The sequence below is a fragment of the Camellia sinensis genome, chromosome 14 (genome assembly GCF_055761805.1).
Source record: "Camellia sinensis isolate YWXY chromosome 14, ASM5576180v1, whole genome shotgun sequence".
Lineage (NCBI taxonomy): Eukaryota > Viridiplantae > Streptophyta > Magnoliopsida > Ericales > Theaceae > Camellia > Camellia sinensis.
The window spans coordinates 12116747-12143257 of NC_138974.1; the positions used below are offsets into that span (position 1 = coordinate 12116747).

Consider the following 26511-nt stretch of genomic DNA (forward strand, 5'->3'; position numbering starts at 1 on the left):
TTTAACTGTGTCCGTGGAGTCAATTTTGGGCCTAATGAATGGCATAGGCCTGTATTATCTCCAGGCTTATGTAGAAGTTTAAAATACATAACAATGGCCTGTTTGCTATAACTTATTATAAATTTAAAATTGATAATAAAAAAATTAAAGTCAAAAGTAAAATTTTCAACTTACGGATAATTTATTTATTTACGTTATTTTCAATAAATATGTTGTATATATAAGTTGCACAAAATATAGAATAAAATAAGTTATAAGTACCTCAAATAAGTACACTTTTTGACGAGGGATTGTTTGGAGTTGTTAAAATTATATTTTTTAAAAGTATATTTTTAAGATATATGACAACAAGATTTTTTTTTTTCAAAAATAGACCCTACCAATAAATTTTATAAAATCTTATCCAAGTGTTTTCTTAATTCAGTTGTGTAAACTATTATCAACACCACACATATATAAACCCCCCCCCCCCCACCCCCCTCCCAAAAAAAAAAAAAAAAAATTATACAAGATTTTGTGAAAAAATAGTAATAAAAAAAATAAAATTGGAGAACATGTGTTATGAAGATTGTGATTGATCGAGCGAATGGAACACACACGACCTTATATTGGGAAATTGAGAAGACAATAAAAGATACGAGATTTGATAATTGATTTGCAATACATAAAAATGAACACAATATAATTTTTGTTTTATTAATCACAAAAAGAGATTAAGTTTAAAACGGATATCCCGTAAACTATAGACTTCAAGGCAAGGCAATAGAAATTTGCCATATCATACAAATCAGAAGAAGCATTCAAGATTTTTTCATCTACTATTTTATCTGATACCTCTCAACCCTACTCCTTCACCATAGTCACCAACACAGAATCCCAAACCAAACTAGGAAACATCCAGAGATTGTTTGTTGTCTTCTTCCCTACCTGCTCTCTTACTCTCTTCCCTACCCACGGGTTTTGATGTGATTGATTTCAATCAAAAAAGAGTTTCGTTTGGATTTATGCCCAGTCGAGATATCTTATTCCGGTTTAATCAAAATTGACATAAACTTCTCAATCAAAATCCATCCTCTATTTTTATTTTTATTTTTATTTTTATTTTATTTTATTTTATTTATTTATTTTTCCGATATGGGATTGTAAAATAAAAAGTAAATGGAAGCTAACCAATGAAAATTTTCTTAATTATTTAAAATTTAAAAAATTTAGTAATTTTAGATGAGGGTTTGAAACTTCTAGAAAGTTGCTCTCTTAAAACTCTCTTTATAAGATTTATTTTATATAAGTGAAATAATTTTTTTTTTCGATGTGGGATTATAATACTTTATATAAGTGAAACAACTCTCTTTTTTTTTTTTTTCTTTTTCAAAATTTGGGATTGTAATTATTTTGAAGTTAAATATTATGAGAGTTTCAAAATTTCATACATAATTTTAGAATGAGGGTTTGGAGCTCGTAGAAGGCTTCTCCCAAAAATCCAATTTTCCTTGTATAATATATAGATAGATAGTGAAACAAACTTTGCTTTTTCTTTTTCTCCCGATGTGAGATTATAAAATAAATCATAAACTAATTAGAGTTTTATTTTTATATGGTTAAATGAAAGTTAGCCAATTGAAATTTTTTTAATTTTTTAAAATTAATAAAATCAATATGAGAAATCGCGATTAAACCGGCAAATCGGTCAAACCCAAAATGGTTCAGCCTAATCGGTTAGGTCAAATGACCAACCAACTTATACAAAAAATAATTAATTAAAACTTTTAAATGTTATTTTAATTTTATTAAAATTTAAACTGTTTTGAGTTGAAGTATACACAATACTACACTATTAAGATTTCACTTTATATAAGTGAAACAACTCATTTTTTTTTTTTTCTGATGTGAGATTATAAAATAAAAATTAATAATTATTTGGACGGAAAGTTTATTTTTAATCAAGCAATCTCAGCTTTTCAATATGTAATCATATCAATCTTTAGTTTATTTCGAACCAAACAAATCTAATCAATATATTTTAATAAAATCGCTAAAATTGCGATTAAACCAACAAATCAATCAAATCAAAAATGATTTAACCTAATCGGCTAGGTCACTTTTAAAATTTAAACTATATTGAATTGAAACATGTACAACACTACAATATTAAATAGGATGTGAGCATAAAATTCACTTTATATGAATAAAATAACTCATTTTTTTCCTTCTTGCTAATGGAGATTTTCTTAATTGTTTAAAATTAACAAAATCAAGAAAATTAGTATGAGATATTGAGGCTCCGTTTGGTAAGCATCTTAAAGTATAGTTCTACCCATTGATTTGAGTGTGTTGTTTGTTTGGAGTTTTCAAATAATAATTTTACACAAATTTCTCAAAACTCAATTAAAAACATAATCATTAGACCATCTCTAACGGTTCACCAAACCTGGCATCAAATTTGAAATTTGGTGAAAAAGACACTTTTTGAAACTCCAACGGTTTCACCAAACTGATATCAAATTGAGAATTGAATAAAAAAATCATCAAACTGAGAACAGGATACAGATTTCAACAAATTACTGTTTGTGACCGTTGGAGGAGAGGAACTGGTCAACCAGCCAGTTGCCCGGCCGGTTGACCAATCGGTCGACCACTTAATGGTTCAAACAGTTCAAATGGGTAGGTTCAAACAATTAAAATATATATATATATATATATATATTTTTGCCTTACCGGTCGACCAGCCGGTCGACCACTGAAAGGTTCAAACAGTTCAAATAGGTAGGTTCAAACAATTAAAAAAAGAAAATTTTTTTTTTTTTTGCCTTACCGGTCGATCTGCCGGTTGTCCCTGGAGCAGATTTGATGAAAATCAACCATTGGAGCATTCTATATCAAATTGAGAAAATGGTCATTTTTGTACTCAGATTTGGTGAAAAATTAGGTGAACCGCTGGAGATGCTCTTACTTTTCAAAACTCATAACTAAACACATAATTCAAAACTCTTTTTAAAACACAATTCAAATAAATATTTTAATTTTTTAAATATTTTTAAAATATTTTAATTTTTTTAAGATTTTAAATTTTAATATTTAAACGATTTTTTTAGTTTTTTTTTTATTTTTTGAATATTTTTAAATATTTTAATTTCAAAATATTACGATTTTAATTTTTTAAATTTTAAAATATTTTATAAAAATAAATTCAAACTCTATTTTATAAAAATATTTTTAAATATTTTAATTTTTTTGTTATGTCTTTAGTTACGATTTGAGTGTAGAGTTGTGAAAGTAGTATAGAGTTTCGAGTTATGTGTTTGGTTATGAGTTTTAAAAATAATTTCTTAATTGAGTTTTATTTTATGTGTTTAGTTACGATTTAAGTGTAGAGTTATTTTTAAATTTAAAATATTAACATTTTAAATTATTTAAATTTTTATGATTTAAATTTTTTGAATATTTATTTTAATTTTTTGCTTATTAAATTTTTTAGATTATTTAAATTATTTAAATATTTATGATTTAAATTTTTTGAATATTTATTTTGGAAAAAAATTATTTCCTTTGTAGTATTTTCAATTAAAAAATTGATTAATGTTATTTTCTGTTAATAATAATTTTTTTAATCGAATTTTAAAAAGCGTTTGGTTATGAGCGTTGATCAGAATTTTTAATGGTGTGAAAGTAGTGTGTTTTGTTATGAGTTATATAATTTGAATTAAGTTTTGAAAACTCTTTCTAAAACTCATAATCAAATAAATTTTCTTACTTCACATGTCAAATCAAACTTTCAAAATTCAATTCCACACTCAATTCAAAACTCAATTTAACACTCTATTTAAAAATTATAACCAAACAAATTTTCTATACTCAAATCATAATTACACAACTCACAAACTCAAAATACAACTCATACTCTCAAATTATATTTACAAAACTCTACCAAACGCAACCTTAATTTTGTTAGTAAAATTTTAACATTTTAATCCTAACCACGTTTTCTGAAGAAATTTTTTTTTTTTTACTTAAAAACATAAATTTACTTAAAAGCGTAGTTTGTTTCCACGTTCTCTTAATTAAAAATGTGGTTTAATTACGTTTTTACGGTTTTATAAATTTTTAAAATTCCATCCGAACTATGCCTAATTTGAAAAATCACTTGGTATTTTAGCTTATTTTGGGAAAAGCCCTCACTTTCTGCTTCCCAACTCATTTTCCCTATCTAAAAAAAACAAACCCTTTGTTCCTCTGTCTCTCTAAACTAATGGGTAATCACTTTTCTTTGTAATTGTCTCGTAAAATTTGTTATTGTGTATCAATGTCTAATTTTAGTTGGTGAGTTGTCTTGTAAGTTCTGATAAGAAGATCAAGATCGGTATCAATGGTAGTGTTTCTCTCTTGCTTTAAGTTTTTTTTTTTTTTTTGGGAGTGGAAAGTTGTTGAATTAATTGATCTATGTTGAAATATATTTAGGGTTCGGAAGAATTGGTCGTCTGGTAGCCAGAGTTGCTCTGCAGAGAAACGATGTTGAACTGGTTGCTGTTAATGATCCCTTCATCACCATTGATTACATGGTATGTGTGTTTGTATATGCATGCTTATACATATGCTTTTACTCTGTTTGAATGGGGTGATTTGGTGAGAAATAATAAGAAATTATGAGAAATGGAATTCTTTTCTCATGTTTGGTTTGTAAGTTGGGTGAGAAATGAGGAGAAAGGAAGGTTTATGATGTGTTTGGTTAGAAGATTTTAGCAGGGATTTGGAAATAATAAAAAAAAAAAAAAAAAGAGAGTGAAATATGAATAAAATATACTTATTTTTTTACATAATTTCATGCATCTTTTTCCTTTTTAAATCCAATGTCAAATCTTTCAATCAAACATAGCATTAGTGATGGGTGTGGTTTTGTTTTTAAATTTTTTTTTTTTTTATGACTTTTATATTAGTTACAAAATGATATACAGAGAAGAGAAGTAGAGGGGTGATGTAACCTAAATAAGTTGATGTGTAAAGAAATAGAGATGATGTGGCCTAAATAAGTTAGTAAAACCCCGTTTGGCATGCCCATTTGGGCTAAAATAGCCATATAAGACAAAATAGATTATTTTAGCCAAATAGGATAAAATGTAACATTCAACCCATAATTATTTTATTTTTTCACTCACAAAAGTCAAAAAAGTCAAAAAGCCTATTCCAAATGAGGCTTTTTAACTCCAGGTTAAAATAGTCAAAAAGTCAACCCGCATCCCAAATGAACCCTAAGTTGATTTTTTATATATATATATTGCAAAAAAGAAATCTCACTCGTGTCCCTTTCACATGCTTTGCATTCTTGCCTATCCAAGCATGATTGTTTTGCTTTCTTACCTATCATGTTTGGTGAGAAAACACAAATAATTTCTTTTCTTACTTACATGAGAGATCACAATATTTTTTTTTTCTTTTCTTACCATACTATCTACTTTTTGATCTTTATGGTAATGGCTAGGTAAGATAAAAATATTTGGAGAAAATATCATTGTTATGGGTTTTTAGGAATCAAAATTGCGTGACAAAGTGTTCATATCAAATGACTTGTCTGCGTTATATATAGTATAGATATATAGATATTAGAAGGTTTTGCACACTCTTGATGGCTTTAGCACACTCTTGATGGCTTTACTATAAAAATGGTTTAATTTTTTTACTTTTTATTGATCTTTTAATTGTCCCTCTAACCCCCTTAACTCCGAGTCAAGTAGTTATTGGCCTAGTCATATAGGTATAACTTTGTTTTGAAAAGTACAGTGTGTTAAGTGTGATTTTAACTTGACTCAAAGTCTTGGGTTATTTGCAACAATTAAAAGGTTTGTGACAAAGTGGGATTTGACGTAAAATATAAGGGTGCAAAATATAACTTATCCAAAAAAAAAAGTAGATGAATTAAAACAATTTCAATTTAAATAAAAAAGGGACGTAGTTGCTGGGAAATTTGATAATAAAAAAGTTGTCACTGGTTTGTAGATTTTATATAATAGAATAGACTAGATGATGTGTATATATGATGAGTGAGCTATGAAAATCAATCAATTCATATTTTACTTACTAACCCAAAAAATTATTGTAGACAAAGAGAAAGAAAGTTGAAGAAGTTATAAAAATTTGAAATTTAAATAAAAAGTGAAGCAATTGTAGGGTAATTTGACAATGAAAAATCTGTGACAAAGCTTCATTGATTTGTAGGCTTTATGTAATAGAATATATGTATGACTGCTAAGTGCGATTTTGTTATTGTGATATGTGCAGACATACATGTTCAAGTATGACAGTGTTCATGGCCACTGGAAGCATTCTGATGTTAAGGTTAAGGATTCAAAGACCCTTCTTTTCGGGGAGAAACCGGTCACTGTTTTCGGCATCAGGTATTTATGCCATTTCTAGCACCACTTAACTTTCCTGCATTTGAATCATAATGAAATCAGAGTCATTCTCGGCATATTTTGCATGAATTTTCAGGAACCCTGAAGAAATCCCCTGTAGGGAAACTGGTGCCGAGTTTGTTGTGGAGTCCACAGGAGTGTTCACTGACAAGGAAAAGGCTGCTACCCACTTGAAGGTTCAATTTTGATTGCCTTTTTTGTTTATTGATTTTTATGCATCAGTTGGATTGTATGATTCTTTTGATTTTGTTCGCTGTATACGATGATCTGTGACTAAAGTTTGATTGGTGTATATGTAATAAAAAATACACGAACATGCTCTTCAAATGATTGTTAATCAGGTCAACTTATTTGTGTTTTTTTTACCAAACCTGAGTTATAACAAAAAGTTTGATTGGTGTATATGTAATAAAAAAATACATGAAAATGCTCTTCAATGATTGTTAATCAGATCAACTTATTTGTGTTTTTTACCAAACTTGAGTTATAACAAAATTTATCACTACAACAAAACTGACTTTTTACGGCACCACATCAACGACATATAATAAATGCACGCCGTAGTTTCTCACTTTTACGACTTACTTTTTTTGCATGTCGTAAATACTTTTCTAACTATGGCGGGTCTATTGCGTAGGCCGTGAATGGTAATAACGATGATTTTTTTACGGCTTGCAATGCACGCCGTAAATAATAAAACTTTCTACGACATGCATATAGCGTGCCGTTAATACATTAATTATACACGACGCACGTACGCCAGCCGTGAAAAGTGAATTCTTTTCACGACGCACACAACGCCCACCGTTAAAAGTATTGCACTTTTTACGACGCACACATTGTCTGCCGTTAAAAGTATTTCCTTTTTACGACGCACAATGTATGTCGTGAATTGTATGATTAAAATAATTTTAAAAAAAAGCGCCAAAATGAAAGTTGCGGCGCCAATTTTTTTTTCCCCCAAAATAACTTTACCCAGCTGACTCTGTTCCCATGTTTCTTTTTTCAAACCCATTCTTTGTTCTCATATTCCTCTTATAATCTCTTCCATTTCTCATGCGAATTGATCGAATCCCAAATCTCGCCGGGCCTTTCTTGCTAGGTGAGCTCTTCCCAAATATCTCAGCTATCTCTTGCCATCTCACAGGTATATGTATCGTCAAAGAAAGCATGGAAGCAAGAAGCAATGGGATAACCAGACGCTTCACAGCTTATATCTAATTCCATCTAATTTTCTTACAAATTCAAAGGTGAACAACATTTTTCTCAAAACTTTAGGCTTCATGCTTTGTTTGAATTTGAAACCGTAATGAAACACTTAAATTTAATTTTTTTTTTACTGTCTATTAGGTGAAAAAAAAATGAAGAGCTTCTTGACTATGAAGAAGAGGAAGAGAAAGTCCCTGAATCCGTTACCACCAAAGCCAGTTTTCTTTGCATTAAGGTAATTATTTTTATTTTTTTTACGCTTTAAGGGTTTAGTTTGTGGATTTAACATGTACCATGTCTTATTTTTCAATTGTGTGTGTGTGTGTGTTTTTTTTTAAAATTTATTTATTATTATTTTCGTTTCTATCGCTGGAATGCAGCACATGCAAGTAATAATTTTCAATAATCCTTTGCATATGGCAGGTCTGAAAGGCTTAAATTTGGCCACAACAGTTAGTTTATTAAGTTTATGATAATTTTCTGTGTTTAATCTTACCACCTTTCAAAGTTGCACACCATGTATTTGAAAATTTGTTCCAGTCATGAGATGTATCAAAAAATTATAGCCACATGTGATTGTGAAACTGGTAGTCAGATGTCCCTAAATGTGAGTTCAATCAGTGAAATTTCTTGGTCTTTTTTTTACAGTCTCTTAGACTATTTAAGAAAGTTGAATGTATAACGTATTATGTTTCTTTGGTTATATATGGTGGCAGCAGGTGGAGTTTGGAGCCTATGGCAATGGTTGTAAAGTGCTTTGAAAATTTATGAAACTACCCAAAGGAGGAGGAGGACCAATCCAGTTTGGAAAGTAATTCAAACAGTTTCTGTTTGTTTCTTTTTCCCTTTTCTTCAGTTTGTTTTGAATTTTTTGGATGGGCTTTTAAGTGATGACTCTGAACCTTCTTTTTTGTTGTTTTTATTATTAGGTTTAGCTCTGGTTTTCCTCCCTTCTTCTGTAAAAAATAAAAAATAAAAACTGGTATTTTGTTTTGATTTTCTATAATTTTAGTTGGTTCCACTGTAGTTCAAGTTAAGGTCATTTGTGGACACTTTGCTCAGGATTACAAAGTTAATTACAGTTTTTATCAACTCAAATTCACATTCCTTTGTGAGTTTATTTGGTGGTGGTGTTATGGTTATGTTGTCTTTTGTATTCATCATGTTCATACCTTCCTTTGCTCTATGATTGAATTAATTTAATTGATAAGTACTTGTTGAAGGGCTTGCAGGCTTTGGATTCATTTTCTTTCTTTTCAACAGAGTAATTTAGTTTGTTGTGGGCTTAGTATTTGAGGATGGGTGATCACTTTGTATTGCTGGTTGATCGTTTGCTTACTGAATCGACTTTGGAAGCTGCAATCGAGAGCTTGAACTTTTCAAAGCAGACAACAACCTCAGGAACTGAAGACATCAAAATTGATATCTTTCACGTGACATACATTCAATAGATTGTTCAATCCCAAGGAAGATTGTAGAATACAGGATATGTTGTTCAAAATTGTGAAATTAAATAAATAGATTTATGAAGAAAACAAATTATATACCAAGAACATATGCTGATAATTACAACTAAATTTCAACAGAAATACACAATAAACAATAAAGGGTAAAGAGACAAAATCGAAGCCTGCACGGAAACAGTTTCCTTAAAACAGATTTCGCCGCCTCACGGGTCGAGTGCTTGAGGAAACCCGGCGTCTGTCTCCCAGGATACGACGGTCAAAACCAGCTATGGCAGAAGCACTATCTGTCTAGCTTAGCGAACAAAACAATGGCAGCACTCTCTCACAATAAGAACTATCAAGCAAACTGACTTGTAAAATGGAAGCAAAAATTTCTATATTGAAACTTGACAGGAGGGTCTCAATTTATACATGTATAGGGGAGAGAGGAAAAGCCTCCAGCCTTTAAGGCTAGTCATTAAATCACCAAGCATCCATAGCCCCTTTCCATAAAATGAAAAGTATGGATGCCCAAAGGATTCACACCCTTTAGCCAAGAAAAAAGATTTAAATACTCTTTAAAATCCTATTCATGAATCTAACATCATGAAGCAATTTCTTATTCAAAACCCAATGGTTTTTGGCTCACTTGGACCCAACACAAAAAATGGTTAGGACCCACTTTAATATTTAATTAAAGTCACCACACTTTAATATTAAATTAAAGTCCCCAAAAATCATTTTTTCCAACAATCCCCCACATGAATAAAAATTGACCGAATGACTCAACAAACGGACATCGTTCAACAATAAAGACTCTGAGAGAGAGTACAACGGACTAACCCTGACATCAGAGAAGGTAGCTTTTGGCTTTGAACCTCTCCCAGTGAAAACCTATCGAGTTTACTGGCAGATCAGTGAATAAGACATCTTGAACTGCTCTACCGTTTATGTAAACTGAGACAATAGATCTTACACGGGAATTACTCCTACCACCATTATGTTCTCACTGGTGTGCCCTGTGTGGCCCTGGACACTAGCCTGGTTCAGCGAGTGGTTTCAAAGAATCTTGGCCTGCCCAATTCTTCTAGAAGCGGCCCCACTTCAAACTCATATAGGTGACTCTACTAAAGTATCCTGCAATACTTAGCTCAACAGCTTAACACATAAGAGTCATTAAAAGCTCAGCTTATCCTCTACACTTGCAGGTATCACTAATAGAAGGAATGGATAGAGGTTTAACCTCCTCAGTGACATACCACCGTTACATGCAATTAGGTTGTCCCATTGAACCTAGATCTTGGGAACTCCAGTCAACTAGGTTGGGTTTCCATTCCGGTAACTTCCAAAGGCCTTAACCCCATTCCTTTTGACGACGTTTCGACTAACACTCGACTTAACCCTTTGGTTAGCGGATCCGCAATGTTGTCCTTAGACTTTACATAGTCTAAAAAGACAACTCCATTCGAGAGTAGTTGTCGTATGGAATTATGTCTACGACGGATATGTCTAGACTTTCCATTATACATATTACTCTGTGCCCTACTAATTGCAGATTAACAATCACAATGAATACAAATAGCTGGCACAGGTTTAGACCAACGTGGAATATCTTCAATGAAATGGCGAAGCCATTCTGCTTCTTCTGTTGCTTTATCCAAAGCAATAAACTCTAATTCCATCGTTGATCTAGATATACACGTTTGCTTGGAAGATTTCCAAGACACGGCTGCCCCACCAAGAGTGAACACAAATCCACTAGTGGACTTTGAGTCCTTTATATCTGATATCCAATTCGCGTCACTATATCCTTCAAGCACCGCTGGATATCGAGTATAATGCAGCCCATAATCCCGAGTGTAGCGTAAATACCTTAACACCCGCACAATGCCCTTCCAATGAGAAGCATCAAGATTACTTGTGTATCTACTAAGCCTGCTAACCGAGTAAGCTATATCTGGCCTAGTACAACTCATCAGATACATTAAACTTCCAATTACCCGAGAATATTCTAACTAAGAGACACTCTCTTTATTATTCTTGGTAAAGTGTAGACTTAAGTCTACAGGTGTCGATGACACACTCGTATCTGATCCACTAAACTTCTCAAGTATCTTATCAACATAATGAGACTGAGAAAGTACAATTCTGCCAGAGATTCTGATAATCTTAATTCCCAGAATAACATCTGCAATGCCTATATCCTTCATGTCAAATTTAGAGTTTAACAACTTCTTGGTAGTTTTGATCATTTCATCGTTACTACCTATAATGAGCATATCAACAACATATAGACACAAAATGACATAACCTCTGTCAGTGTCTTTGACATAAATACACTTGTCACATTCGTTGATTCGAAACCCATTTGACAACATTACATTGTCAAACTTCTCATGCCATTGTTTAGGCGCTTGCTTCAAACCATACAAAGATTTGACAAGTTTACAGACTTTCTTGCTTTGTCCTGGAGCTGAAAACCCTTCAGGTTACTCCATGTAGATTTCTTCATTCAAATCCCCATTTAAGAAAGTTGTCTTTACATCCATTTGGTGTATCTCAAGATTGCGCAAAGCTGCTATCGCAATCACTATGCGAATGGATGTTATCCTAGTTACAGGTGAGTACGTATCAAAGTAATCCAGGCATTCTCGTTGCCTGTACCCTTTGATAACGAGCCTCGCCTTATACTTGTCAATAGACCCATCGGCCTTCATCTTTCGTTTAAAAATCCATTTGTAGCCTAAAGGCTTACAACCTGGAGGTAAATCTACCAACTCCCAGGTGTGGTTCTGTAAGATGGAGTCAATCTCACTTTTGATCACTTCTTTCCATAAAGGACTCTCAGGAGAAGTCACAACTTCGTGGAAAGTTTGAGGTTCGTTCTCAACCATATAAGTCAAGAAGTCTGGACCAAAAGATTTGGATGTCCTAGCCCTCTTACTCCGTCTGGGCTCTTCTAAAACCTCAATTTGATCATCACCTGGATCATCAACATGATCATCCTCACTAGCAAGCTCATCAAATTGCTCCAAAGACCTTGGAACCCCTGCATCGGTTCGGCAAGGAAAAATGTCTTCAAAGAAACATGCATTCCTTGACTCCATGATGGTATTCCTGTGTATGTCTGGAATTTCAGACTTATGAACAAGAAACCGATATGCACTACTATTATGTGCATAACCAATGAATATACAATCCACAGATTTTGGGCCTATCCTAACCCGTTTGGGTGTAGGAATCGCCACTTTTGCAAGACACCCCCACATTCGTAAGAATTTATACGAAGGCTTAACGCCTTTCCATAACTCATACGGCGTCTTGTCCACCTTCTTCTGGGGTACTTTATTCAGAATGTAATTTGCAGAGAGAATTGCTTCCCCCCACAAGTTCTGTGGCAATCCAGAACTTATCAACATTGCATTCATCATTTCCTTTAGCGTCCTATTCTTCCGCTCAGCAATCCCATTAGACTGAGGAGAATAAGGCGCCGTGGTTTGGTGGATAATCCCAGATTGAGCACAAGTCTCAATAAACGGAGATTCATACTCACCACCACGATCACTTCTTAGAGCCTTAATCTTGCGGCCTACTTGATTTTCAACTTCATTCTTATAAAGAACAAACTTGTCAATCGCCTCATCTTTGCTTTTGAGCAAATAGACATAACAATACTTAGTGCAATCATCAACAAAAGTGATGAAGTACTTATTGCCACCACGTGATTGTATAAATTTTAAGTCACACACATCACTATGCACTAAATCCAACGGTTCTGAACTTCTTTCAATAGAATGAAACGAAGATCTTGTCAACTTCGCTTCAACACAAGTTTCACACTTGTGTTTCGGATTAATCTTAAAAGATGGTATGTGATCTAACTTGATTAATCTACGTAAAGATTCAGAGTTCACATGTCCTAGTCTACCATGCCACAAATTGGAAGACTCAAGCATGTAAATAGAAGAAGATGCACCTTTATTCATCTTTGGGATAACAGTCATAACATTGAGTTTAAACATACCCCCCAACATATAACCCTTACCCACATACAATCCGCTTTTGGTAAGAACGACCTTGTCGGACTCAAAAACCATGCGAAAACCATGTTTACTAAGAAGAGACCCTGAGAAAAGATTTTTACAAATGTCCGGAACATACAGGACTTCGTTCAAGGTCAGCTCCTTTCCTGACGTCAACTTCAGGACCACCTTTCCTTTCCCCTCAACAATCGAGGTAGCAGAGTTTCCCATAAACAACTTCTCACCGTTTGTAACCGGTTCGAAAGTTGTAAACAGTTTCTGCTCGGAGCAGATGTGGCGTGTAGCCCCAGTATCAATCCACCAGCTTGTTGTTCAAACATTTTTGAAATTAAATAAATAGATTTATGAAGAAAACAAATTATATATCAAGAACATATGCTGATAATTACAACTAAATTTCAACAGAAATACACAATAAACAATAAAGGGTAAAGAGACAAAACCGAAGCCTGCACGGAAGCAGTTTCCTTAAAACAGATTTCGCCGCCTCATGGGAGGAAACCCGGCGTTTGTCTCCCAGGATACGACGGTCAAAACCAGCTACGGCAGAAGCACTATCTATCTAGCTTAGCGAACAAAACAATGGCAGCACTCTCTCACAATAGGAACTATCAAGCAAACTGACTTGTAAAATGGAAGCAAAAATTTCTATATTGAAACTTGACAGGAGGGTCTCAATTTATACATGTATAGGGGAGAGAGGAAAAGCCTCCAGCCTTTAAGGTTAGTCATTAAAACACCAAGCATCCATAGCCCCTTTCCACAAAATGAAAAGTATGGATGCCCAAAGGATTCACACCCTTTAGCCAAGAAAAAAGATTTAAATACTCTTTAAAATCCTATTCATAAATCTAACATCATGAAGCAATTTCTTGGCAATTTCTTATTCAAAACCCACTGGTTTTTGGTTCACTTGGACCCAGCACAAAAAATGGTTAGGACCCACTTTAATATTTAATTAAAGTCACCATACTTTAATATTAAATTAAAGTCCCCAAAAATCATTTTTTCCAACAATCCCCCACATGAATAAAAATTGACCGAATGACTCAACAATCGAACATCGTTCAACAATAAAGCTTGTTGGATTATTAGTGATACCTGCAAGTGTAGAGGATAAGCTGAGCTTTTAATGACTCTTATGTGTTAAGCTGTTGAGCTAAGTATTGCAGGATACTTTAGTAGAGTCACCTATGTGAGTTTGAAGTGGGGCCGCTTCTAGAAGAATTGGGCAGGCCAAGATTCTTTGAAACCACTCGCTGAACTAGGCTAGTGTCCAGGGCCACACAGGGCACACCAGTGAGAACATAATGGTGGTAGGAGTAATTCCCGTGTGAGATCTATTGTCTTAGTTTACATAAACGGTAGAGCAGTTCAAGATGTCTTATTCACTGATCTGCCAGTAAACTCGATAGGTTTTCACTGGGAGAGGTTCAAAGCCAAAAGCTACCTTCTCTGTTGTCGAGGTTAGTCCGTTGTACTCTCTCTCAGAGTCTTTATTGTTGAACGATGTCCGTTTGTTGAGTCATTCGGTCAATTTTTATTCATGTGGGGGATTGTTGGAAAAAATGATTTTTGGGGACTTTAATTTAATATTAAAGTATGGTGACTTTAATTAAATATTAAAGTGGGTCCGAACCATTTTTTGTGTTGGGTCCAAGTGAGCCAAAAACCATTGGGTTTTGAATAAGAAATTGCCAAGAAATTGCTTCATGATGTTAGATTCATGAATAGGATTTTAAAGAGTATTTAAATCTTTTTTCTTGGCTAAAGGGTGTGAATCCTTTGGGCATCCATACTTTTCATTTTGTGGAAAGGGGCTATGGATGCTTGGTGTTTTAATGACTAGCCTTAAAGGCTGGAGGCTTTTCCTCTCTCCCCTATACATGTATAAATTGAGACCCTCCTGTTAAGTTTCAATATAGAAATTTTTGCTTCCATTTTATAAGTCAGTTTGCTTGATAGTTCCTATTGTGAGAGAGTGCTGCCATTGTTTTGTTCGCTAAGCTAGACAGATAGTGCTTCTGCCGTAGTTGGTTTTGACCGTCGTATCCTGGGAGACAGACGCCGGGTTTCCTCAAGCACTCGACCCGTAAGGCGGCGAAATCTGTATTAAGGAAACTGCTTCCGTGCAGGCTTCGGTTTTGTCTCTTTACCCTTTATTGTTTTTTGTGTATTTCTATTGAAATTTAGTTGTAATTATCAGCATATGTTCTTGGTATATAATTTGTTTTCTTCATAAATCTATTTATTTAATTTCACAATTTTGAACAACAAGCTGCTTCCGTGTAGGCTTCGGTTTTGTCTCTTTACCCTTTATTGTTTATTGTGTATTTCTGTTGAAATTTAGTTGTAATTATCAGCATATGTTCTTGGTATATAATTTGTTTTCTTCATAAATCTATTTATTTAATTTCACAATTTTGAGCAACAAGCTTAAAACAGATTTCGCTGCCTCACGGGTCGAGTGCTTGAGGAAACCCGGCGTCTATCTCCCAGGATACGACGGTCAAAACCAGCTACGGCAGAAGCACTATATGTCTAGCTTAGCGAACAAAACAATGGCAGCACTCTCTCACAATAGGAACTATCAAGCAAACTGACTTGTAAAATGGAAGCAAAAATTTCTATATTGAAACTTGACAGGAATGTCTCAATTTATACATGTATAGGGGAGAAGGGAAAAGCCTCCAGCCTTTAAGGCTAGTCATTAAATCACCAAGCATCCATAGCCCCTTTCCACAAAATGAAAAGTATGGATGCCCAAAGGATTCACACCCTTTAGCCAAGAAAAAAGATTTAAATACTCTTTAAAATCCTATTCATGAATCTAACATCATGAAGCAATTTCTTATTCAAAACCCAATGGTTTTTGGCTCACTTGGACCCAACACAAAAAATGGTTAAGACCCACTTTAATATTTAATTAAAGTCACCACACTTTAATATTAAATTAAAGTCCCAAAAATCATTTTTTCCAACAGGATATGCCAGGATGAGGATGACGATTCAAATATGGAGACACCTTGCTCTTGCTGTGGCAGCTTGAAGGTTAGCTGCATATGAATTGTTATGATTGCGTCTCTAATTAGAAACTTTCTAATTGTTTTAAAATTTTGACCTCGTCATTTTGTGAATTGACATATCATTTTGTCCTTTTTAAATGTTTTGTAATTATTTGTACAAAATCATGTTATACTTCTCATGAATCTTTGTCTGATCGGATTTGATTAAACTGGTCTTGATGAGCCTCAGTGGAACCTTTTGGCTCTATTTAATTATTTTGTGAATTTATTGTTTAAAATCATGCTATCATCACCTGTGTACCCTATAGCATTTGATTATAGATGTGATCCTCAAATGGAGTATGGATTTCACTTTCCCATTTGTTATTGAAGGTATGGCAATAAACGAGAAGAGTCTAGTAGAGTATTGAGTTGTTCAAGCTTTATCTGAAAACATAACGAGCTTCAAAAATATGTTCAAGTTTGGTTTGTTTATTCTCAAATGAGCTTCAATCAAGCCCATCATAACCTGAGCTTGAATATATTTGGTTTTTTATACAATTTAATAGTGCACATATGTTTATCGAGTCGAGTATGAGCCAAACCCAAATATTAACAAGTTCAAAAATTTGTTCAAGCTTGACTTGTTTACATAATAGTCAACCTCGAACAAGCTTTTGATGAGTTGAACATAAGTCGAGCGCGAGTAGCTTGGTTCGTTTTACAGCTCTAGTTGAAGGTTACTATTGGGGGAAATAGATTTTTTGTTCCCTTTTCATTCAATGCATTACCCAATAGTACCCTCAATTTCTCTGTTGAGCAATTCTGCTTGATTTTTGCAGTATGTTCATCGCAGATGCATACAAAGATGATGTAACAAGAAAGGTGACAGTGTGTGTGAGATATGTCACCAGGTGGGTTAATTCCGTTTCAATTCTGCTTTTAATCTTATGAATGTGTTTTTTCTTTTTATAAAACTATTTTGAGTTTACATTGGGAACTATTTCTTTATACAATTGTTTCCTCTGTCAAATTGGAAATTTTTTTTAACAGAGTCTTTGTTCATTTTTTGGTAGTTTATTTATTGCCAAATGTTTGTTCATTGCAGCCATTCAAACCAGGCTATACAGCACCTCCTCCTATGTTTCAACTTGGGAGTATTCCAATGAACTTTAGGTACTTTTGTGATTCAAGTTTCTTTTTTTGTTTTTAATATTTTATTTTCGTATGTTTTTGTTAGATATAGTCTGTGGTTTGAATGTTTTTATCAAAGGAAATTGGGAGATCTCCAGAAGGGACCCGAATAACCCTTGCTTTATAGCTATGGTGACAACTGAGCCTAATTTTGTTGATCCAGACTATGATGAGTATGCTGCTTTTGAATCAAGAAGTCTGTTTTGCTGTCATTCTGTTGCTGCAATTGTGATTAATCTCCTTCTCTCTCTCTCTGTGGGTGTGTGAGCGCTTGTGTATGTTCTGTTCATAACAATATCTAAAGCAGGGAAATATGTCTCCTTGGCTACTTGATTTTGACGTTAGCATTTTGACAGCTTCTCTCATTTCTAGTCTGCAGTTCATGGTTCTTCTGATCTTACGGCATACCCTTCCCATATTAGTTAATGGGGCACAGGACTACTCTTTCCCATTGTTCTTGGTAAGACAATACTTAGTTCATATCGACACACACACAAAGTAGAATATTGACAGTTATGAGACTCATTGTGATATAAAACTCACACTGTTGCATTCTATGGCAGTTGTTGCTTTTGCGAACTACTGGAATTATTGTGCCAATAAACATTATGGTGAAGGCAGTGAATGCCATCAAATGTTGCCAACGCCAACGGGTGAGTACATAGTTTTTTTATATTACAGTAGTACCCTTTCTCACCTTCTCACCAATTAGGTTCCGTTTAGTTGTCAACAACTTTGTATAAGAAAGTCGTTCCCAAAAAATTTTGTATGGAACTCCATTTCATACTGTAACTGCTAACTGATGTTCTCATTAATTTAAAAAAAAATTAACCAAATTTCCCTTTTAATAAATATGGGGCTATAAAATATGAATTTCTTTTTATTCCAATAACAAGATAAGCTAATTTGTTATTTTTATGTGACAGATTAATTCTGTGGCTACAATTGCACAATTCACGCGTCAATCATTGAACGATAATACTACAGCTGACAAAAGTGACTATCTTTGGTATTCACTAAGGCATTAAAAACCTTTTGTTATAAAAATTTGTGATCTGAATCCAATGGCTTTGATATGTTTGATATCTTAATAACAATTCCTAGATACCTTTGCAGCACTAACATTCAAAGTGGGTCCCAAACAGTTCTTCATGTGGAATCACTTGGCCATGCCCTTCATGCTTTTATTGGAATCACTTGGCCATGCCCATTTTCCAATTCATATTTTCCTGTGTGCTTCGATTTATTACATCAGTTTATTACATGAGTTTATTATTTTCCTGTGTGCTTCAGTTTATTAAATCTGTTATTGTTTTCTGTGAGCTTTAGTTTTCTTTCCCTCTTCATCTATTTTTTTTTTTTTTATAAAATAAGTAAAAAAACTTAATTTTCATGACACACCCATCCAATGATTTCTAATATATAAAAGAAGAATATCAGTTGGTGTTATCTTATTTTCACATGGTGTTGATTTTAGTTTAATTCCAAAAATGTTGGATTAGGTATATATATATATTATTAAAAAAAAAATATTTATGTTAAGTTGTCTTTCTTTAGTTTGTGGAAACAACTGAGATGTTTATATACTTGATCCCTTCGTATAAGAGAAAAATCAGAGCTCAATAAAAAATAAAAATAAAAAATGTATTCTTTTAACTATCCTTGCTGGAAAGTGGAGTTTGTCATAAATGCCCTATGGAGATCAAACCATTGTTATTATTTGAGAATCTCAACTTTTGTTGGAATTTTTTAAATTTTGTGAGACTTTTCCATTCATTGAATTTTGCATTTTATAACACTTCACTTGATGCTTCAAATAGAACATATAGTTGTTGAACAAAGCCAATTTTTTTAATTTCTGTTATTATTTTCTGTGAGGGAAAACAAAATTGTTTTTTTACAAAATCTGTTATGTAAAATTGTTTTTTCACATCAGTTTATTGCTTTCCAAAATAGTTTATTACATTAGTTTCTTGATTTCCTGTATGATCCAAAGATTTAGTTATGGAATTATTGGGATTACATCAGTTTATTACTTCCTCGTCTGCTTCAGTCATGAAAATTTGTTTATTTTGCCTCTCCCTTGTCTGCTAGCTTGTGATTGAATTAGATACTAGTGAAAAATTAGAGAAGAAAAAGATTAGCTTAGGGATTATTCTTATAGTTCCTTATCTTATGTATTTGCTACTAAGTACTCAGGTAGAATTACATCGCATTGTCCCAAAAAGCGCCTAAAGCTACTAAAACTTACCTAAATTTCTTCTATAATAGATTGAAAGTTTCTTTTTAAACGTGTATATAATATATAGACTCTAATTTGACTTGGACTATTTATTTTGGAACTTACAATATAAAACCTATACAAACCTAAACCTTATACATAGAGATCCTTTAACATAATTGAGAGGGTAATTTTTGGTAAAAATTGGGCCGAGCTATGAGATGGTCATAGTGGCCCACAATACAAAGGGCTGAGTAAAAAAGGCCGTAAAAGTTACTCCGGCCCAAAAGAGGTATGGAATTACTCTGGCCCAAGATATGTATAAAAGTTACTTCGGTCCGGAAGCAACTTGAAGTTAGACCGGTCTTGGAGTTATACCGGTCTTGGAGTTATACCGGTCGCGAATCGTTAGTTCGGTCTAAACCGTACCATGAGTTCTACATGAAAAGCCGAGATAGGAAAGAGTAAAAGGAATAACCGAACTAAGGATAGTTCGGCCTACTCTGTGGCTCAGCATAGCCAGGTTTATCTCGGTCGTATGGTAGTTCGGCCATGGCAAAAACCATCCCACTTGGTTTAAGCAGTGGGGGGGGGGGTGTAAAAGGATAAGCATTATCCTTTGGGAGTATGAATCCTAGGAGGACTCTGCATGGAGGAATAAAAGTCCTACTAGGATTGTGCCACTCGAAACCTATAAGAAGCTCACAAACATCACCTTGGAGGAGGTAACACAACACATAATTTTGCTTTCTGAATACATTGAGCTTTGTCTATTTGTCAAGTTTGCTGACTTAGGCATCGGAGAGGTTTCCGACACACACCCGCCGGCTAGCTCACGTTTATATTTTCAGGCGACAAAGCGACGTCGTACGGAGGAGCGCAGACTTAATCAACGGGATTATACGAGAAGGTATATTTCTTTCCCGTACAATTAGCGCCGTCTGTGGGAATAACAAACAGAACAAAACCTCTTGATTAAAGCTTCTCCCCTTTACGATCAATGGCACACATTGAAGAATTGCCGCAGTCCGTCGTCGACGGGCTAACTCCAGATGGGGGCGCAAGCCGTGAAGGATTACCCTCTGTCCCTCCCATGGCGGACTTGGAGCCCCAACGACATAACACCAGGAGGGATGCTAGGGGGAGGTGAACTAACAGCCCCCGTCACTCTCGTTCTCAAAGTCCTGACAGGTAAAGGCAGAGGATTGACCCCCAAGCTCTGGAAGATCGCGTGAAAGAGCAAGATGAATTAATAAGAAAGATGGTGGCGGACATGGAGGCCTTGAAACGCCAGATGAAGAAAAAAGAAGTGGCAACAGGAGAGGGGCGCAAAAATAAGACGCCCCCTCGCCACTCCGAAAATCGTAGTAGGAATACTACACCCTCGCAAGGAGAGAGCAGAAGCCTCAGGACAGGCGACACTCAATCCTGGTCTTCCAGAACTCGTCACTCCAGGTCTGAGAGGACGGGATCTGAAAGATCATACACTGAAGGAAGCACACATTGGCCCTCGCATTCGCACTAAACCAGATCTAGACAGACGGAATTACCCAGATCATCCGACTTACGAACCGTGCTCGAAGAGAAAGCACGATGCAAGGAGGATGCCAGGGCGCGGGATCCGCACAGAGTTTCTGCCTTACAGCGGTTGGCTCCTCGGACGCATGGAAGCGTCGAGGTTGGAATGCCAATACCGCGCCCTGCCTACGAACCAACGGACAAGGCATTGGCAAGGCTGCAGACTTCGCCGTTTGTTCCAGCGATTGAAAACGCGCCCCTACCATCAGGCTTCCTTCAGCCAAAATTCACTACATATGAAGGAAAGACGGACCCCTACTCACACTTGAGCCACTTTCGCCAAGTCATGGCTGTATACAGGCGAAACGAGGCCTTAATGTGCATACTCTTCCCGTCTAGCCTTGGCGACCTAGGCTTGATTTGGTTCGAGAAACTTCCTGAGGGCAGTATAGCCTCTTGGGCGCAATTGGCAGAAGCCTTCGTGACAAGGTTCCGAACTAACACTAAAACCCCGGTGGAGATCGATCAGCTACTCAAGTAGGTGTTGCATTGAAGTAGATTAATTCCACCTTTTTCTCTTTTTAAATTTGATTTTTCTCTTGAGCTTCTTATGGCCTAGATTTAGTAGCAAACTATTGAGATCTTGAATTTTTGCTAATTTTTCATTATGACATTGCTTTTATGGGACCATTGAATTATCTTATTAATTTTGGAAATGTTTTGTTGATGTTTTAAATTTCTTGATCATTTCTTAATACCTCAAGAAATATTTTTTTCCATGAGTCGTTGGTTTTTGTACTTATGTGAAGTTTACTTTGTCATGCAGACAAAAAATGCAACATGATTAGTTGCTCCAGCTATTGCTGCGAGTTTTGGTGCCTTAACACATACATTGGGCATCCTCGTCCCTGTGATAGGAGCAAGTGGATTATGTGTAGTTTTAGATAATCTCTTAATAGTAGTTAATATGTTTAGAAAGTTAGATACGCATAGTTTTGGATGGTTTAAACTTTTTGTACAATTTAGAACTTAAGGATGTAGTTTTCGAATGTTTAGAATGTATAGACAATTGTTGAATGTTTATAATTTATGGATATAGTTTCCTTTTAATGTTTCAAACAATATTTTTGTGGTTGATTGATATTATGTGATGCTTGTTTGTAATATTTGTTAGATTGTGCAAAATTGGTCAAATCGAACCTGTTGAATTTAAAAATAAAAAAATAAAAACTGCATATTCTACGGCAGGCATAATAAGTCGTATTACATATTTTACGGCGCGCAATCAGCGTCGTTATTTGTCTCACCAATTAACGGCGTGCAAAAGTAGTCGAAAAAATAGCGACGTACAAAATCTGTCGTTAAATAGTTTTTAACGACGTACTCTAGCATGTCGTAAAAAAAGTAACAACGACGCATAAAATCTGTCGTTAAATAGTTTTTAACGGCGTACGAAGCATGTCGTTGAAAGTGAATGAATTTCCATGACTGGTCATAATATGACGCGTGTTGCAAGTCGTAGAAGGGTTTTAACGGCGTGCATTGCGCGCCGTAGAAACCTTTTTTTTTTGTAGTGTATGTTCCAAATGCAAGACATTTTGAACTTACTTCCCAAATTCAAATCGTTTTGAAAAGTCGTGTTTTGAGTTCTGGTTTGAAATCTTGTTTTGAAAACACGATTTCAAAATTTTTTACAATAAGTTAATCAAATCAGTAGATTACAATTCGAAAACATGACTCTGAGTTTGAAGTCGTGTTTTCATGTTATCAAAACACGAGTTCTCAAAACAATAAAGCAAGATAGATTTGAAAAGTAAGTTCAAAACTACTTCAGAGTTTTGGAAATGGCATGAATTTAGTAAAAATAATCCGGCTATTCGTTATACTGTTTCTGGTCAATGGGCTAAACTGTTTGGTGTAATTAGGGTGGTGCAAAGAAGGTGACCATTTCCGCCCCAAGTAAGGATGCCCCTATGTTTGTTGTGGGTGTTAATGAGAAGGAATACAAGCCCGATCTTGACATCGTCTCCAATGCTAGCTGCATTACAAACTGTCTTGCTCCCCTCGCCAAGGTTACACTGACACCAATTTAGAATCGGCTAGAATTGTTGGCTTAGTTAAAATTGGTGCATTGCTTTGCTTAAAATTTTCTATTTCAACAATTTTGCCAGGTTATTCATGATAGGTTTGGCATTGTTGAGGGTCTTATGACTACTGTTCACTCCATCACTGGTAAGTGCTTACATGGTTAGGTTGTTGCTTCGGGATATGATTTGTGATATCTTTTTCAATTTTCTCTCTTGTAAATCGTCACCTAGCCACTCAGAAGACTGTTGATGGGCCATCAAGCAAGGATTGGAGGGGTGGAAGAGCTGCTTCCTTCAATATCATTCCCAGCAACACTGGTGCTGCAAAGGTAGTCAGCAAATTATGTAAATGACACTGTCCTTATGTGTGAAAATTGTTGCCTGTATTTGATTTGATATCAATATCATTTGAGACGCGGAGTGTCAATGTGGTACTGTATTTTGTTCTGTTTTGTTCACTTTCATATTCTTATGGTGTTGAACTTTTTGATTAATTTGCATGTGTGTTTGCTTTCTTCTACTCTAACATGCAGTCGGAAAAGTTCTGCCAGCACTGAATGGCAAGTTGACTGGAATGGCTTTCCGAGTTCCGACAGTGGATATTTCAGTTGTGGATCTCACTGTGAGGCTTGAGAAAGGAGCTTCTTACCAGCAAATCAAAGATGCGATCAAGTGAGCGTTTATAGTATTCCTTCAAACTAGCTGCATTGTTTTATGTATTAGACAATCAAACTGAGATGCCTAGTAGATTTGTTTGATTGTATTTGTTTTTCAGAACAATAACACTTTAGTATGAAGTTTCTTTAACTGCCAATTCTCGTTTAGTGGTTGGGTTTTACTTCTGTTTTTTTCTGATCTTTGATTCTGTTTCTTGGTTAATTTCAGGGAGGAGTCAGGGGGCAAACTCAAGGGGATTATGGGGTACACTGAAGATGACGTTGTCTCAACAGACTTTGTGGGTGACAGCAGGTAGATTGTCCTACTGTTCTTTCCTTCCTAATGTTCTGGCTGATTAGGTTTGTGGGCAACACTCAGTGGATGTGATCTCATGAAATTGTTATTGAATTTGTGTGTTTTATGTAGGTCATGCATCTTTAATGCCAAGGCTGGGATTGCTTTGAATGAACATTTCGTGAAACTTATTGCTTGGTATGACAATGAATGGGGTTACAGGTAATTTCAGTACTCTATTTTACTCGCGTCGCTTGCACACAACGTTGCGTCGTCCCTTGACACAATCTTCTATGCTTTTGCAGTTCACGTGTGGTTGTCTTGATTGTGCACATGGCTTCTGTTCAAGCCTGATGCTAATCTCATGAGATGATAGAGGGTGACTTCGTTTTGCTTGTGTCGTACTGGTTAGTGTTTTAGGTCCCCTGAGGTTTTGGTTTGGAATAAACTGCGCAAGAGTCTTGTGTAGTCTTGTTTTGGATGTTTACTTATGGAGTCTTTGTGTTATCTTTGTTTCCCTTGCGTTCATAGGAAAAATAATCGAAAATTCTATAATATATGAAAAGTTGGTATAATATATTTGAGGAGTGTTTATTATAATCAATTGTTATTTTCCTGTAAAAGCTTTATTTACTATAGTTTTAGGATATGAGTTGGGTTTGGAATGATATTGAAATTTTCATATTCAATGATAACAATTTTTTGTGAGCTTTTGTGCCTTTCTGTATGCTCGGCTAGAGGACCACCAAAGGTTAAGCCTTCATATGAAATGTTAAGAAGGTTACAAGCTTATTGATGTATTCTCTACACATCTAAACTTTTTTTGTATGGTTCTGATGTGTAATCCATACCATCATGTCTTCGGTGGCGTGGTTTTAAGCATAGAAAGGATTGAGTTGGATTTTGTTCGATTTATTAGTTAACTTTTGCTGGTAAAAAAAGCAGGGAAGAAGAGGGAGAGTTAATTCAGTTGTGGTCAAAATGTTGTTTTACATTGTGTGAAAAGTGTGGTTTTACATTGTGTGAATTGGTTAACAAATTCATTTTCACACCCACCTTACTCTTTATTTTCTTCTTCTGTTTGATTGATGTCCGTGAAGCTGGATGGTGCAAAGGGTCTATTTGGTATAGCTTATACCTTCTTGCAAGGTGGACGTTGATAATTAAAAAGTAAAGAGCAAAGTTAGAAATATCATTCTCTCATTTTTTTTTAATAATTAGCTTTTTAAGTTATTTTTACTTAATTGCACAAAGCACTAGAACACAAAGTTTTAAATAAATAAATAAAAATTACAAGCAGTCTTTGTTGCACCAAATAGAGATTAACATTTTATCAAATAGAAATCAACATTTGTTTGCACGATCATAAAAACGGAAAATTATTTGATACTTTAGGATTGTTATGTGTCAGTGTTTCTAATTAATCATCAATTGTCATGCCTCATGTTACTCTCCTCATTGATAGAAATCAGTGAATTTCACTCTTTCCATCAATCACATTCAATTTAGGGTACCACATAGTGACACTTGAAACACCAAATGACTTCTCACAAGATATTGAATGCAACGTTTTGAAAAATGAATCAAACTAGCCAATTATGGTTATTAAACAAACTTCCCATTGTCCACCTCAGCAGTCTTATCATGGAGAAATCCTTGACAGCTGGAAAGGCCACACATGCTTTTCAAAAAATATAAAAAAATTTAAGGTAAATTACAAATACAATATCTGAGATTAGATTGAAATACGAATTACTTCCTATAGTTTTAAAAATTACATTCTAACTTCTGAAATTTCTAATTTCATAACAAATTACCCATTTTATTAATAAATCATCAAGTCAATTAATAGTTTTTAATGGTGTTAAAAATATGTTTCTATTAATAATTCAGGTAATTTTATTATTATACAGGAGAGCAATTATAAATTTCATTTTTTTAATTAATCCTGTTAAATAAAAAATTCTAATAAGGGGGTATTTGTAATTTTTCAAACCACAGGGAACAATTTGTATTTTAAGCAAATTTCAGGAGTGTATTTGTAATTTACCCAAAAATTTAATGCCATAAGAAAAAATTACAAAACTAACTTGTATAAAAACTAACTGTGGTACTACATGTATCAATTAGTGTATCAACTAGTGTACTAACACTAGTTATGACATTATTATTAGCCTCACTCATTATACAAATTACAAGTACCAAAAATCTCTTAAATTATGCTATATCATCAATTGGTACATTAATTAGTACACAATTGATGCATATAGTATTATTCAAAAACTAATGACGCTGAAGTGAATTTATCAAAGTAAATAATATACCGAGATGATTGTTAATTGTAAAAATATTACCCTATATTATTTTAGTGAGAGATTCTTTATGAATTTTCTATAACAATTTTTTCTCTTTTAAAATTTTGCATTCGCTTAAT

The 26511-nt window shown here is 34.4% G+C and overlaps 2 protein-coding genes, 1 long non-coding RNA gene and 1 pseudogene across 3 annotated transcripts; all 4 read left to right on the forward strand.

Moving 5' to 3' along the window:
* Positions 1-4177: 4177 nt before the first annotated feature.
* Positions 4178-6758, forward strand: LOC145807932 (glyceraldehyde-3-phosphate dehydrogenase, cytosolic-like). The gene is made up of 5 exons (XM_082906979.1): positions 4178-4250; positions 4334-4366; positions 4456-4556; positions 6271-6386; positions 6481-6758. Exons 1-5 carry the CDS (start codon positions 4247-4249, stop codon positions 6590-6592), a joined length of 366 nt encoding a protein of 121 aa, XP_082763105.1. The 5' UTR covers positions 4178-4246; the 3' UTR covers positions 6593-6758.
* Positions 6759-7460: 702 nt separating this feature from the next.
* On the forward strand, positions 7461-18567 carry LOC114299574 (uncharacterized; annotated as a pseudogene).
* Positions 18568-22968: 4401 nt separating this feature from the next.
* Positions 22969-24168, forward strand: LOC145807935 (glyceraldehyde-3-phosphate dehydrogenase, cytosolic-like). Its single transcript, XM_082906983.1, has 5 exons — positions 22969-23111; positions 23211-23271; positions 23358-23471; positions 23660-23798; positions 24012-24168. The coding sequence occupies exons 1-5, from the start codon at positions 23013-23015 to the stop codon at positions 24097-24099; spliced, it is 501 nt and encodes a 166-aa protein (XP_082763109.1). The 5' UTR covers positions 22969-23012; the 3' UTR covers positions 24100-24168.
* A 41-nt stretch (positions 24169-24209) lies between these two features.
* Positions 24210-24677, forward strand: LOC145807936 (uncharacterized). Its single transcript, XR_014351368.1, has 2 exons — positions 24210-24299; positions 24383-24677. It is a non-coding gene; the product is annotated as an uncharacterized LOC145807936 (long non-coding RNA).
* The last annotated feature ends 1834 nt before the right edge of the window (positions 24678-26511 follow it).

Coding starts and splice junctions, on each gene's coding strand:
- LOC145807932 (XM_082906979.1), top strand. Junction 4,367..4,455: donor GATCAAGATCGGTATCAATG/GTAGTGTTTCTC, acceptor AAATATATTTAG/GGTTCGGAAGAATTGGTCGT. Junction 4,557..6,270: donor TCATCACCATTGATTACATG/GTATGTGTGTTT, acceptor TGATATGTGCAG/ACATACATGTTCAAGTATGA.
- LOC145807935 (XM_082906983.1), top strand. CDS start 23,013: ATGTTTGTTGTGGGTGTTAATGAGAAGGAATACAAGCCCGATCTTGAC. Junction 23,112..23,210: donor GTCTTGCTCCCCTCGCCAAG/GTTACACTGACA, acceptor CAATTTTGCCAG/GTTATTCATGATAGGTTTGG. Junction 23,472..23,659: donor AAAGGTAGTCAGCAAATTAT/GTAAATGACACT, acceptor TCTAACATGCAG/TCGGAAAAGTTCTGCCAGCA.